The sequence below is a fragment of the Pseudorca crassidens genome, chromosome 1, assembly GCF_039906515.1.
Source record: "Pseudorca crassidens isolate mPseCra1 chromosome 1, mPseCra1.hap1, whole genome shotgun sequence".
NCBI lineage: Eukaryota > Metazoa > Chordata > Mammalia > Artiodactyla > Delphinidae > Pseudorca > Pseudorca crassidens.
In genome coordinates, this window is record NC_090296.1 from 145047483 (window position 1) to 145062556 (window position 15074).

Below are 15074 nucleotides of genomic sequence, written 5' to 3' on the forward strand. Positions count from 1 at the left end.
TCCTTTTCAAAACATTAATTCATTGAAATAGGAAAGAACTTGGACAGTCTTCTGGAAAAGATTAATCATTTCCATGGAGCTACTGCCTTATAGGAGGCCTGTTTGTCTATCTGCCAACTGCTGCCAGACATCGCAGATGTAGCATCCTCCAGTGCTCCCTAGTGGGCAACATCTTAACCATGAGATCAGCCATTTGTCCACCTGCAGGCACTGGCCACGTGTACACACAGGTATGTGGACACCAGGCTCACGATGACCACAAGGAGATGGGTAGGGCAGGAGACTCGGGAAGCTGAAGACCAGGATATTTGCTAGGAGCCGACACCCCCACCCCACCCCAGGTGACTCCCCTACCTCACTGGCTCTTGTCATGGCCATCACACTCTCTCTTGACCTTTATCGTCTGGCACTGATCACAGCTGTATCCCATTTGGAAACCCATGGCCCACACTAAGGATTTAATCCCCTACTAAAGACTGGTCCACCAGACAGGACTTGGCCAGCAGCCTGGTTTCAGCCATACTTCCCTGGTTTCTTTCCTGGTGAAGCTGGGGCCCGAGAGGTCTTCCCTAGGTTGGCTCCATGGAGGTGGAGGTGGTGGGGAGGAAAGGCTGGCTCTGTAAGTGGCAGAGGCCTGAATAACAGGGACTTGAGAACACTCAAGATAGCTGACTTAATCCTTAATGTGACAAGCACAGGGCCATGATCTGTGCAGAAAGGTGGGTACACATGGACTGAATGTTTGTGTCCTCTCCCAAATTCATTAGTTGACATCCAATCCCCAATGTGATGGTATTTGGAGATGGGGCCTTTGAGAGGTAATTAGGTTTGGATGAGGTCACAGGGGTGGAGACCCCATGGTGGGATTGGCACCCTTATAAGGGGATGAAGAGCCCAGAGCTTTCTCTTCATTATTTCCGGACAGAGCAAGAATATGGCCCTCTGTGAAACAGGAAGTAGGCCCACACTAGGCACCAAATCTGCTGGCACCTTGATCTTGACCAGCCTGCAGAACTGTGAGAAATGTTTGTTATTTAAGCCACCCAGTCTATGGTATTTTTGTTCTAGCAGCTTGAAGACAGGCTGTTTGGAGCACAGACAGCAGAGCATGATGGGGTCAGCTGGGGTTGGGAAATGGGTTACTGTCCTTTAAATATTCCATAAAACACAAAGTCACTGACTCTAGCCTCCACAAATTCAGGCTGCCAGTCAGATGCAACCTGAGCACTCAGAGATGCACAGCAGAGACAGCTGCAGGAGGCAGGGCCTCACTGCTCGCAACCTTCAGTGCCCAGAACTGAGCCTAGCATCCACCAGGCACTGAGAAATTGCAGAATGGAGGAATATTAGATTTTTGTCAGTGGCAGTGAACACTGAAAACCCAGTATTCTGTACCACTTCAGGAAATCCTCATTGTAAACCATCCAGGGCCAAGGGCTCCCAAATTCAAACCTGGTCCCTATTTTCATTAACCAACATCTCTCAGCAGCAGTATTTGTATCCCTCTCCAAAAAAAGGCCAATGAGGATTTCCTCTTATTTTTCAAAAACGTTTATGGCTTTGCTGATAACAAGCAAGAAAGGTACCTGGATTTGCAGGCAACCTCAAGTAGTTAATGAACAATTACTGTGGCTCGTCCAAAGGGATCAAGTGTTCCAAACAAAAGACCAGGCTCAAGTTTTATGTCATTTTTAGAAGCAGTATGAGGGATGATGTTGCGATGCCCACTGCTGGAGTCTCTAGGACCGGTCAGTGGCTTTTGGGAATCACTGGTTTCTGGCAGGCAAAACATTCAAAGACTATTCCAGGAAATCCAGAACATGTGGCAGCAATGCGATAAGCCATGAAACAAACTCAAGAAAAACAACTTGATATGTATACGTATAACTGATTCACTTTGCTGCACACCTGAAACTAACACAACATTGTAAATCAACTCTACTCCAATAAAAAGTTTAAAAAAAGAAAAAAGAAAACTGACTTGGTTCTAGCTCTGTGACCCTGGACACAACACTAAACACTTTGGGCTTCTGCTTCCTAACCAGTTCAATGGAGGCATGTGGAGGACCCCCCAGCTCACACTCTTTGATGCTCTCACTGGCTACCAAGCCAGTTTTTAATCACAGTTTCTGAGAAGCTACCTATACTTTTTGAGGTTTCCTTATCCATAAGAAAGAAAATAATATTGGGAGAAGCCATTTGAGCAGTGAAAAAAAATGAACTGTGGATTTAGGCAAACAGACAGTCTCAATTCTTAGCCCTTGTGACCTAAAGCAGGTTACTTGACCTCTCTGAGTCTTACTTTCTTGACTTGCAAAATGGAGATGATAGTGTCTGTTGTAAGGATTGTGGAAGGATCTCGCTCATGCCACCTTACAGGAGGTGCAAAATAAATATCGTTTTCCTTCTTTGTTCCCTATATCACTTTCAGCAAATGTGAGAGGGATGTGAATATACTGAAATGTCTGTTAAAAATAAAAATTAAACTCTTTAAAAGAATATCAGAGGTTTTAACATCAGACAGATATATAAACCTACATTTCCCTCTTCCAACATAAGAGGGCCTACATTCTGATCAACACTGCCCATCTCTGAGGTTATCAGAGATGTTCCAAAAGACTGAGGTTAAGAGGCTACAGGGAGCAAAAGGCACCAAGCACAGGAAGCATTATTCAAAGTGGGAAAAGATGTGGTCCTGACCATGGTCCTGCCGGGCACCATCTCAGATGGGCTCTGCGACAGCATCAGGAGGCCTGAGGAAACAGTTTGAGCCACTGGCCGGCAGGCACGGAAAGTCCCCACGCTGGGAGACTTTACCATGATGGTGCGGCGAGCTCCCTAATCTCAAGGCAGCTCAACATCATACCCGAGACCTGGCCCCAAGGCAGCGCAGGAGTAAGAGGCACTACTTCAAGGAGCAGCTTCAGCTCTTAAGTTAACCATAGGAAGAAAGGCTCTTACCGAATGTAAACATTTACAGGTTTCCACAGCTAGCTCTAGGGGACTGTCATCTGAGGGGAACAGGGCGTGCCCAGAGTGAGCACAGGCAGGGACCCCTCGCACACTGGGGAGAAGATGCTGCACTGCCACCGGTTTCAGCCAGCAGGATGCCCGTGTCCCCAGCCTTCCCCTGTGCCAGGTCCAGAACACATGACCCCAGCTCAGGCTCTCATGCTCCAGAAGCTGGTGTAGACAGCAGCAGGTTTCCTGTACAAAGAAGACTCATCATTCATAACACAGCAACTGACCCGTCTGCTACTCGGAAGGAGAATGTATTTTAAACCTGGAAGAGTCATAATTCTTAGATGTTCCACATGTTGTCAGCTTTGCTTTCTACAGACACAGGGCCCCTCCCCTTTGAGGGGGACCCCTCTGGCTGTGGGGGGTGCCCTCCCTATTGGCAGAAATGTGGGGGGCAGGCAAACAACAGGCTTATGATTTGGATCGTGTCCTGCACATAAACACCTGGGAGAGCAGGGCCAGGACTGTGGCAGTGGGGAGTGTATGCTGCAGGAGGTGGTGATGAGACAGCGTGGCTATACAAAAGGATTCTGGGTGTGCCAACTCTAGTAGAGTCAGTAGGCAACTCTGGATCTCATAACATCCTGCCCTTGTTTGCCACTCACCACATCCCCACATCTAGAGGGTCAGCCTTTTTCTAGCTATGGCACCTCACCAGGAAAGTCAATGCTACAGGACCTCAGGGAGCCTCGTGGTGCTAAAGTTGAAGACTCACGTCAGAGAACATCCTCGTGGTGGGGTTCTGGGAGCAGGGGGGCCTCTCACTACAGTCTGCAATCCCTGGGAGTGGCTGCACGTGGCAGGTAAAGGGGGCGAGTGGCTTGGGCACCTGACCCCTACTGAGGAAGCCAGGGCCCCTCACATCTGCAGTGGCTGTGTGTACAAGAGACAGGCAAGGCCGCACATGTGAGAAGCAAGCACACAGGCTGCCAGTGGACATAGGACTCCTTCCCACTTCGGGACAGCAGGGGCCACGGCCCGAGGCAGGACTCCTCTAGGGCGCAGAGCGGGCTTTGCTGCAGAACTGGCTCAGCTTTGCTGGTTCCAAGGACTCAGTTCAGCCATCTTCCACTCTCAGACAAACTGGGACAGGTTTGGGACTTTGATGTTGAGATCACCAATGTTGATATTCCGAGGCATCTCCGGCAGGTTGATGTTTTTCACAGCGGACACGGCCCGGGCGGGCGCTGCTGAAAGGCCACCCTGGGGAGACGAGAAGGTGGGTATGAGAGAAACCCTCAGTGTCATCTGCTTAAGGCTTAAATAAAAACAAGTGAAAGAGGGCTAGAAATTGTCCAAACCGAGCACATGCAATGCACATTTTGATTTTTCCCTCCTTATGCCTCAAAGGTGGCCAACACAACAATCTTTAGGTTAGTAGGTTCTATAGTACAGGGACCCAATCTGCACTCCTAAAGGTGGGTTGTGTCTTATGCAGTTTTATAGCCCCAGTGCCAACAGTGCCTGGCACACAGTAGGTGTTCAGTAGATGCCTGTTGAAATAACCAAGGAAGTTTAACCAAGTCATGTTCAGCAACAGGTTTATGAAACAAAATTAAACAAAACCCTCTCCTCAAGAGACTGAAGACTCTTACAGAGGAGTGCAGTCACAGGGAAATTCTTAAAGGGAAAAGGAATGTCACAGCTTAGGACAACCGCTTGCCAACTAATACCATGGAATGGACAAGAGCTGGCTTTGGAAATGTCATGTGGCCACAAGACGGGAAGAAGGACACGTAGGAGGTGGAATGTACCCACAGACACAGAAGGTCTAGGAGCAACAGAGAGGAAAGGTGCCTGCGGTCAGCCCTCACTCTCCAGGCTCGGCCCCGGTGTGCGGAGAGGGGGAGAAGTCGACGAGGATGTTCTCAAAACCATTTCGTCCTTCTTGACTACTTTTCAAGATCCTGACTCCATTTCCACCCTCGCCCAGCAAGTCTCCATTGCTTCTAGTTTCCAAACCCCTTGCCTCTGACTCACTTACTATTCCTGGAAGCTTCCCAGCCTACATTTCTAAGAGAACTATAGTTGCCACAATAGCTGTGGTCTGGAAAAGCTTCTTCAGCAGGACTGCCAGTCCTCACAGGAAGCATTCCTGGTTTCGCAAGATCAAGTTCCGTTACACAAAGCAATGAAGCTCTTTAAGACACTCAGATAATTGAAGAGGTAATTTGTTCTGCTTGTTCTGCCACGTGTGAAGGTGTATGCCTGTAACCTCTACTCCCTGGTAAGGCTGATGAAGGTGACGGAGAGACCTCAGGGGAAAAGGATGGAAATTTACTGTGAGCATTTGTATCAAACTCAGCACTATGTGGGGGTGGACCTGGGGTATGCTATTTTCAAACTCAGCCCAAACTCTACTGTAGCTTTTTATAAGGCTAACTGGAAATAAGGAAATTGGCAACTCTGAGGTCTGAAACCACGAGAAGTGCCTGCTGGGAGACCACTCATAGGCACACAAACTTAAGAAACCACACTGGAATCAGAGAAGGGGATTCTGGGTCCCTCCAGGGAACACGTGGCTTTGAAGGAGGAATTAGAAACCACAAACATTGGCCATAACCTCCCAAGCCAGAAGCTGTTTGCCTTCCCGTGCCACCTGGCTTTTACATTCACACTTTTAGCCTTTTTCTTACCTTTTTAATCTTCATGGCTGGCCTTCAAACCAATGAGTTTTGACAGACTCAAGGAAGAAAGAGGATGAGTAGAAAACCCTGCTAAGGATCCACAGCAACCCAAACCCACACATTAGCCATTCCTCCTTCTGCCCACGTCTTCTCTAACCAGCCAGGGCAAAATTACAGCTGCATCTCACCTCGGATTTCTCCAGCCTGTTCTGAGCTTCAATCTGAGCCACAATTTCATTCATGTTTGTTTCCAACACCATCCCACCCATCACCACCTCCTGAAGAATGTAGTGCACCTGAAGGGGAAACAAAAATAAGAAGGGTTAGAGCCCTTTGTGGGAGTGACAGTGTGGACCCAAAGGAAACCTTGTGGGCTTTCTTGTAGCAGCAGGGTGGTCATACTTGACACTGGCACCTGATTCACAACAAATGTCTCAGAGACCACAGGGGATTCCCCCCCACATCCCGGCATATCAAGACACAAATCTCTTTCAAAAGCAGTGCAGAAGGGCCTGGCTACACACAAGGTGGTGGCTGAGAGCACAGGCTTCATTTGAAGTTAGACTGTGTTTAAATTTCAGCTCTGCTCTTTGTTATTAGCTGGGTGACCTTGGGCAAATCATCCTTTCAGTGCTTCAGCTTCCTTCCAGGATTGTGGTGAGGGCTGAAGGAGACAACCTGTGTGAAGCACCTACCCGGTGCCTCGCACACATTGGGTTCTAAAAAAATAATGATGCCTTTCATTACTAGTGTTATCATCATAAACACCGACTGGCATTAAGTCAGTCCAGCTATGACAGAACAATTCCTGTCCACGCACATTTCCATGTGAAATATGTTATCCCCCAGGCTTCATAAGATCCTCCAGTCTGTGCTCTGCTGGAGGCAAAACAGGCCTGTTTCTTGGCACCCGTCCTCATCCCATATCTTCCAGCTTTAGATAAGAAACCATGTTCAGGGTGAATACTTTTTTGGTCATGAGGCTCACACGTGGGCCTTCCATCTAGCTAGTACTTCTCCCAACAAAGCTGAGTCTCAGACTGCTGTGACAGCTGACTATTGCGCTGACTAAACCACTCTATCCCACAGTGGCAGGAAAGCTGCCATGGGAAGCCCCAGGTGGGTCAAGGTGCCCACTGGGGTATGTAAGGGGTGGTACTTCATATTTCAAATCAAGTCCTATCGACATGGCCTTCAAAGCACTTTCAATTAAGTTGGAAAGAGAGCAAGTACCACTTTGTATTGTTAACCAATTGCCAGATTAGTGGGATAGTCCTACAGGAGGTCAGAGAAGGAAGAGAGCAGTGGCTAGAGAGACCAGAGCCAGTTTCACCGAGACAGTGAGAGAACTGAAGCTGGGTCCGCCATCAGAGAAGCAGGGAGGAGGATTTCAGGTGAAAGGCACTGGAGGAAGCAATTCAGCTGGTGTATGGTCTGAGGAGCACCTGGGTCTGGCTAGAAGGTCAGGTTTATGCAAAAGAGAGGCTGAGGATGATGCTGAGAAGGTAGTTTGGGTCTAAGGCAAGGTCTCTCAACTTGGGCACTATTGCCATCTGGGGCTGGAGGGTTTTCTATTGTGGGGAGCTGTCCCGTGCATCGCAGCATGTTTAGCAGTATCCCTGGCTCTGCGCACTAGATTCCAGTAGCACTCCTTCACCTGTGACAACAAAAACGTCTCCACACATGATCAAATATCTCTGGGGGAAAAAACTGTCTTCAGCTGAGACCCTATTGGCGTAAAGTCCAGACTAAACTATGGAGGATTTGAGGGCCAATATACTCCACAGGCTATGGACAGTCAAGAAAAAAGACATCTCTGCAAGTTTGTGCACGTGTATTTTTGACACATGAAGTTTTCTGACACATCAGTTCTCCATATTTTGCCCATAGTAAGTGAGGGAAATACACTAACAGATGTAACTAGGGTATTTCTTCTGACCTCGAGGAGGGAGTGTAATAAAGCATACATTCAAATACAAATAAAATATGTTTGCTTACATTAATTAAGCCTTATTAACCACTTTTATGTCTACATATACACTCACATGAGGCGTTTTAAAATTTTACACAATATGAACTATTTCATTATCTATATGCAATGGCAATTTAATAGTGAAACTCTCATATACAGATAATTTACAAAATGTTAAACAAGACTGGTCTTAAAATTATGCCCTGGGGGACTACACTGTTTATACTTCCCCATCAAGAAATAGGCTTCCAAAAATAGTATTGTGTTTCCTTAAAAAATTAAAAATAGAATTACCATATTACTTCTGGGTTTATACCCAAAAGAATTGAAAAGAAGGATTCAAAGAGATATTTTTATACCTATCTTCATAGCAGCATTATTCACAATAGCCAAAAGTAGGAAGCAACCCAAGTGTCCATCAATGGATGAACAGATAAACAAAATGTGGAATATACATACAATGGAATATTATTCAGAAAATTCTGAAACATGCTACAACATGGATGAACCTTGAGGATATTATGCTAAGTGAAATAAGCCAGACATAAAAGGACAAATATAGTATAATTCCATTTATATAAGGTACCTAGTAGTCAAAATCATAGAGGCAGAAAGTAGAACGGTGGTTGCCAGGGACTGAGGGGAGGAGGGAACGGAGAGTGTTGTTTAATGGGTATAGAGTTTCAGTTTTGCAAGATGAAGAGCTCTGGAGATGGGCTGCACAAAAATGTGAACACATTTAACACTACTGAACAGTACATTTAAAAATGAAGACAGTAAACTTTATGTTATGTAAATGTTACCACAATTTTAAAAAATAGGTCTCTATACCAGTACTCCTAGTATTTATTCCCTTTGTTTAATGAACCCCTTTTTCATGGGGGAAGTAGTACTTGTTGAGCATCTACTATGTGCTGAGCACTTTATACGTAACTTATTTTAATTTTATAACATCCATCTGAGGTAAAACGATACATGGAAAAGTCAATAAACTATCCCAATGTCACATATTTAGTAGCAGAACTGATCACTGAATCTAGGTCTGTCTGACTCCAGAGCTCATGTTCTACCCTTTCCACCATACTCCCTCCTCAAAATCCCAAACTAAGTCTTCCACCCTCTTCATCTGAACAGGGTGTGTCAAAGGTCTAGTAGAAAGTCTTCCATGCTTTATCCCCAAGGCCTAGAACAATGCCCAGTGTGGAGTAGGCATGTTGAATGAATAAAAGGTTTTTTTTTTTTTTTTTTTGCTGTACGCGGGCCTCTCACTGTTGTGGCCTCTCCCGTTGCAGAGCACAGGCTCTGGATGCGCAGGCTCAGCAGCCATGGCTCACGGGCCTAGCCATTCCGTGGCATGTGGGATCTTCCTGGACCGGGGCACAAACCCGCATCCCCTGCATCAGCAGGCGGACTCTCAACCACTGCGCCACCAGGGAAGCCCAATAAAAGGCTTTTCATAAGTCTGAAAAGCATCTTCAGTGAAGCATCTTCCGTGGGCTTCAGGTGCTTAAAAGATGGATGACAGTGTGGTGGTGGAGGCTTTATGGAGAAGGTGTAGTAAAAGGCCTAACAGAGGATATCATGGGGACCAGCAGTTGGTTAATAGATAATGTCAGTTAAGACTTTTGATTTGAACACTGCATCATGAAGTCATAATTTTTAAATGCTATTCAAAATGTGTTTCAAGTGCAAAAAAGGAGAAATAAATAAAAATGCAAACTCCATTTTCAACAAAATTAGAAGATAACCACAGGGCTTCCCTGGTGGCACAGTGGTTAAGAATCCGCCTGCCAATGCAGGGGACACGGGTTCGAGCTCTGGTCCGGGAAGATCCCACATGCCGAGGAGCAACTAAGCCCATGTGCCACAACTACTTAGCCTGCGCTCTAGAGCCCGCATGCCACAACTGCTGAAGCCCATGCGCCTAGAACCTGTGCTCTGCAACAAGAGAAGCCACGACAATGAGAAGTCCGCACACTACAACGAAGAGTAGCCCCCGCTCGCCGCAACTAGAGAAAGCTTGCGCACAGCAACAAAGACCCAACACAGCCAAAAATTAAAAAATAAATAAATACATTAAAAAAAAAAGGAGATAACCACAATCCCAGGCACCAATAGGTGTAAAAGCTGTCAAAAGCAGGGAGCTCAAGCAAGGGCTCTTTTCCTTTTGAGAAGAAGAAAGGATGCTACTGAGAGAGGACACGGGAGCTGGAGAGCTCAGGAAGATCTGCAAAAATATACTTTTTGTAGGTAAAGAACACACCCTCTGGGACCAAACAGATTCCTTGTTTTTGGAAGACAGGAACTTCCTTGGACCTGGAGTTGGGGCTAAATGAGAAACCACCCAAACAAGCTCTATTTGCCTCACAGAGCCAGTCTCTGTGGCAGCGGAGAAGATAGCCTTTGCATGGTGGAAAAATTGCAGACACCCACCTCTCTTGGCTAGGTAGAAATAAAGGGTAAAGGAACTCACCCAGAACCTGAAATCATGAGAACAACTGCAGCCAGCCTGGAACACAGACTTGGGACCTCCCCTAAACAAGCATCCTGCAAATAGCTGGTTCCTGAAAAACTCACCTATTTAAAGATGAGTTATAAAAATGAAATCTGCACAGGATCTATATAAAGATGAAACAAGAAAAAAATAGGAAACCCAAAGGGAAGACTAAGACTACACACCAGAAAAATGCTGTGATACAGCAGATAAAATGTAATAAAATACTTTACAAAACTGAAAAAAAAAAACTATGAAGCAAGAGCTCAAAGCAGAAGTGCAAGAGTTTATGGGAGAGGCAGGGAGACAAGAAGAAGAGAAGACATAAGTGGAAGGGAAAAAACATACAGAAAAGAAGATGAAACTGGAAGGAAGAAAAGGCAGGAGAGACTGCTGAAAATATAGGGAGGAACAAAAAGGGGAGAAATTTTTAAAAAGCAACTAAAATGAAATGAAAAAAGAATTAAAAGGAATAAGGAGAAAATGAGTTACAGAAGACAGCAAAGGAGATATAACATATGCATAAAAGAAAACTGTAACATAGAAACAGAACAAATATGTAAAGACTCAGTTCATAAAGATGATGTAAAAATATAATTCAAGATGTTCTTGAAAGGGCACATTGTATCGCAGGGAAAAACTGACCCAGAACAGTCAGTGCCAAGACAGACTTTGAAGGTAAGATTTCTCAATTTCTGCAACCAGGCAAAAAGATCAAATCACTTAAAAGAGGGACAAAATCTTGAAAATTTCAACGGTAAAATTCAATGCTAGCAGAAAAAGGAGCAATACTTACAAAACTTCCCAAGGAGACAAAGGGTAACCCAAGAATTTTACACCTAGGTGACTGTCAATCAAGAGTAACAGAATAGGAAATATTGTTCCCATGAGTCTTTTTTGAGGAATCTACAGAAGAAAACACTTCTGCTAACCAAGAGGTGACTGGAAAAATCGTGGCAGAAAGACTGGCGGTTAGCACTGAATCCCCTTAATGGTAGGACTAAGACAAATGGGATTAGAGTGACAACAGAATGCCCATGCTATATGTTTTGACAATGTAGAAAGCTACAGCTAGCCAAAAATTAGGAAGACGGGGGAAAAAAAGAGGGAGGCAGAATAATAACACTGTTTTCCTTACCCTCAATGGATAGCATTTAAAACCGACAACTCATGTAATAAAGATAAGTTATTTTGACTTTTATTGTGACTTTTTCCCCAATGTCCAAGCCCATAATCATCTGCTACAAACACTACCTTGAGAGCCATCAAATTTTTGATGTAGAGCCCAAAAGATCTTTTCTGCTAGCGAGAGATCTATGCCTTTTTTCTTGTATAAAATTCACTCATAATGTATCATCCACAATTTCCAGTTTCTCTAAAGGAGAGGGAGAACTCAGACTCCTGTGAAACAGGAAGCACAGAATTTTTCTAGATTTTAAGAGTCCTCCACCTCTAGTCTCCTACAGTTATCCTGTCCAAACCTAATTCAACTTCATTTCCTTTTTTAAGTAACTTGCCTTTCCAATGCAAGTTACTTTGCCTTTCCAAAGCAAGTTAAGTTTTCATAGAACAAGTCTCTTTCCTCACTCATGGTTTAGTTGTATATTATTAATTAAGTTACTTATTTACAATACCAATATAACTAGCATCAACAGGTCTGAAACAATCACAACTGACCTTTGGTAAGCACAGTGACTTGTGCAGTGTAAATGAGCAAAGGATGAGCAACTAGGGATTAGCTCACCAGCTGCCCATGTTAACCTGACAAGTCAGTGAAGACTTCCTTCCACTGACTATGAAGTGGACCATGTAAGATGGGTGACATTTCTTTGAGTGGAGATAGAGGGGCCTTGAGAAAGCTGGAGGTTGCCAAGCATGAGTGTGGGGAGAAGGCAGCCAAGAATCAATACCAAACTCATGTACTTAAAAAACTAGAAAAAAGGGCTTCCCTGGTGGTGCAGTGGTTGAGAGTCTGCCTGCCGATGCAGAGGACACGGGCTCGTGCCCCGGTCCAGGAGGATCCCACATGCTGCGGAGCGGCTGGGCCCGTGAGCCATGGCTGCTGAGCCTGCGCGTCCGGAGCCTGTGCTCCGCAACGGGAGAGACCACAACAGTGACAGGCCCGCGTACTGAAAAAAAAAAAACAACCTAGAAAAAAGAGATCACAAAGAATGGTTCTGTTAAATGACAGGAGCTGACTGATGGACTGATCTTAAGGATGCTAGCAGAAATGTAGGTAAGTACCTCAGAGAACACTGAGGGTTAAAGGATCAAACCAACAAACCAACTGATATGGGGGAAAAAGAAATCTGAAACCTGAGTCATGTAGGTAGCAATAAAAACCACAAGAATAGAAGATAGCAAAGAGGTAAAGGTCCTCAAGAGCCCTAAACCCAGCTTAACGCAGTGTGCACTGAACAAATATCAATTATCAAGTAATAGTAATTCATAGCTCTCTAGCAAAATTCATTCAGAAGTGTTTAAACAAAAGTGCTACTGATTTCTTAGTTCCTGGCAAATCCCCTGGTAATTTGACCCAAGAGTAATCACAACAGGGAAGAGTTTAATCTGAATAAAAAGATTAAGATAACCCTAATAAACAAATAGGTTATCTTGATGTGAGGGGAAGGCAACAGAGGAAATACTTTGGGTGATGAATCTGAAATGTTAACAGGTAAAATGCTGGTTGGAAACTGTGTTTTACAAGATCAAGATACATAAATTTATGGCCACACTTTAATGAGTGAAAGTTGGTATTTATAATTCTGTCTCTTAAAACCCCTTAAAGGGACTTCCCTGGTGGTCCAGTGGGTAAAACTCTGCACTCCCAATGCAGGGGGCCTGGATTCGATCCCTGATCGGGGAATTAGATCCCACATGCATGCCACAACTAAGAAGTCCGCATGCCACAAGAAAGATCCCACATGCCGCAACTAAGACCTGGCGCAGCCAAAATTTAAAAAGTAAATTAATTAAAGAGAAAAACAACAACCCTCAAAACAGTCAAAAAGTAGGAATGATTACCAGTCAAGATGTCTATTCCTCTGAAGGCAATCTAACCTGCTATCGAGACTCTATTCTCTCCTCCCCACACATCTGGACATCTGTCTCCTTCATTTTTCTTTTCCAGGAAGCTGTCACATCATCCTCCCTCTGCTGAAGGTACTTGCTTCTATAACTGGATCCACTGGGCATCCAATGTGGCCCCTGTATTCTTTTTTGTCAGTATAAGCTAATTGTTTGAGACCTTCCCCATCTCATTCCCTAGAGGCAATATGAAATGTCCTGATCAGGATAGAGACCTATAAGTTTGTACCCTGGGCTCCCTCAGGAAGTGTTCCTGTGACCCAGTTTACTAACAGATGAAATAAGAATAAATCTGGTGCATGTTGAGCATTCAATAGAGCTTAGGTACAGCTTTGGGACTCCTGGAAGGTGTGACTCTCCTGTTCTGAAGAGCTTGAATCAGAGGTTCTGTGCCAACAAAGGCTTGGTAAGCAGTTCCACTGTGAAAATGCACAGAAAGGTGAAAATAACACTGGGAAGCATCGAAGGAGAGAGTTAAATGACTGTTTAACCTGCTGGGACTTCCTGATGGAAAGAAAGCACTTCTCTAATTGAACAAGGGCTTGTAATGCTGATGACTGCTGAGAATTGCTAATACTAACCCTCACTACCTTCTACCATTCTTCATGCTGATCCTGTTAAGCAGTTCTGTAAAAATCAGAGACTGCAAAACCATTCTTCCAAGATTTGAGGTGATGAATACTTAAGACTTGGGCCGAGTAAATTCAAGAAAGACTAAGGACCTCTCTAGGCTAAGATAATCACCCTCTTCTCAGTGATACTGCTGTGCCTAGTATACATCTCTCCTGAGGCACTCAATTCAGTGCACTGTCATATTTTTCACTTGTCTGTTCTTCTCCTCCACCATGATTTTCCTTGAAGGCAAAATCTATGTCATATTCTTCTCTGGGTCTCCAGTGCCAAGCACTGTGCTTCGTAACAGCGGTACTTCATAAATCTGGCTGCATGGATGAAAGAGGCTCATCTGGTTCACAAGTTCTGATTTTGAGGAGACACAGGCCTTTTGAGTTGGCCTGGCTTCCCATTCTGGCACTGAGAAGAACACTCTAACTGCCTGGGACACAAGAGTTAACCTCCACAGATAAAAGTGGGTTAAAATGAGCTTGCTCGTTTCGTGTCAGGATTGATACAGTCTAAAAGGGAAAATAAAAGTGTCACTTCAAGGACAGAGGTGCTCCTTAGGGACACAGCTCTGGAACTACAGGGGGTGGAGACAAGTCAGTTTCAACAAACCTGTCCAAGAATAGAGGATTCCAGGATCTTCAAAAGTTCATCCTTGGTTATGTTTCTCACTGAAGATAAAAAAGTTCTGAATCCAATCCCAGGTCAACAGAAGCCATCACCGTCTATGGCTGTTAGCATAACTGATGCCATCTTGGGCACATACAGTTCCTCCTGTCCTTCTGCTGATCCTACCCGGGACTGTACTGTGCAGTAATCACTTCTCTGTTGTCAGGGGATTGGTATGTAATAGATATTGTTTAATAATCATTCTGACCAGGTGGCCTCTATGCTCTGTTAGTTCCCAAACAACGATGAAGACCTTTGCTGACATATACCTGGTTACCCATGAGACTAGTAACCCATTCATAAATCTTGACTTAGGAATGCATGTCCCATTTCCAAGCACATACCCCCCTACACTAGGTTAACTATGAAACTGTCCCAAGGGCCCCTCGGCAGTGTGGAGTGTAGCTGCAAATGCTTCCAGATCACTGCCTGATCCCACCCTGTGAGTGAATTACCCTATAATAAACTGATCCATCGATTATATAGAGCTGCCTGTCTTGTCTTTCAGTCTCAAGATAGCTTCTCAGTTCACTGGGCACTTTTCGTTCCCTCTGTCCTCCAGCAATCACTAAAAGCAAACTGA

At 44.8% G+C, this 15074-nt stretch overlaps 1 protein-coding gene across 1 annotated transcript in view; it reads right to left on the bottom strand.

Annotated features, from left to right (window-relative positions):
- Positions 1-3256: 3256 nt before the first annotated feature.
- The window catches only part of AP3S2 (adaptor related protein complex 3 subunit sigma 2), a 58065-nt gene continuing 46247 nt past the window's right edge, over positions 3257-15074 (bottom strand). Inside the window, exons 5-6 of the mRNA XM_067696722.1 lie at positions 5837-5944; positions 3257-4224 (exon numbers count right to left, since the gene is read on the bottom strand). Coding sequence (XP_067552823.1) covers positions 4096-4224; positions 5837-5944 — 237 coding nt within the window. The 3' untranslated portion in view covers positions 3257-4095. The remainder of the gene's footprint in view (positions 4225-5836; positions 5945-15074) is intronic.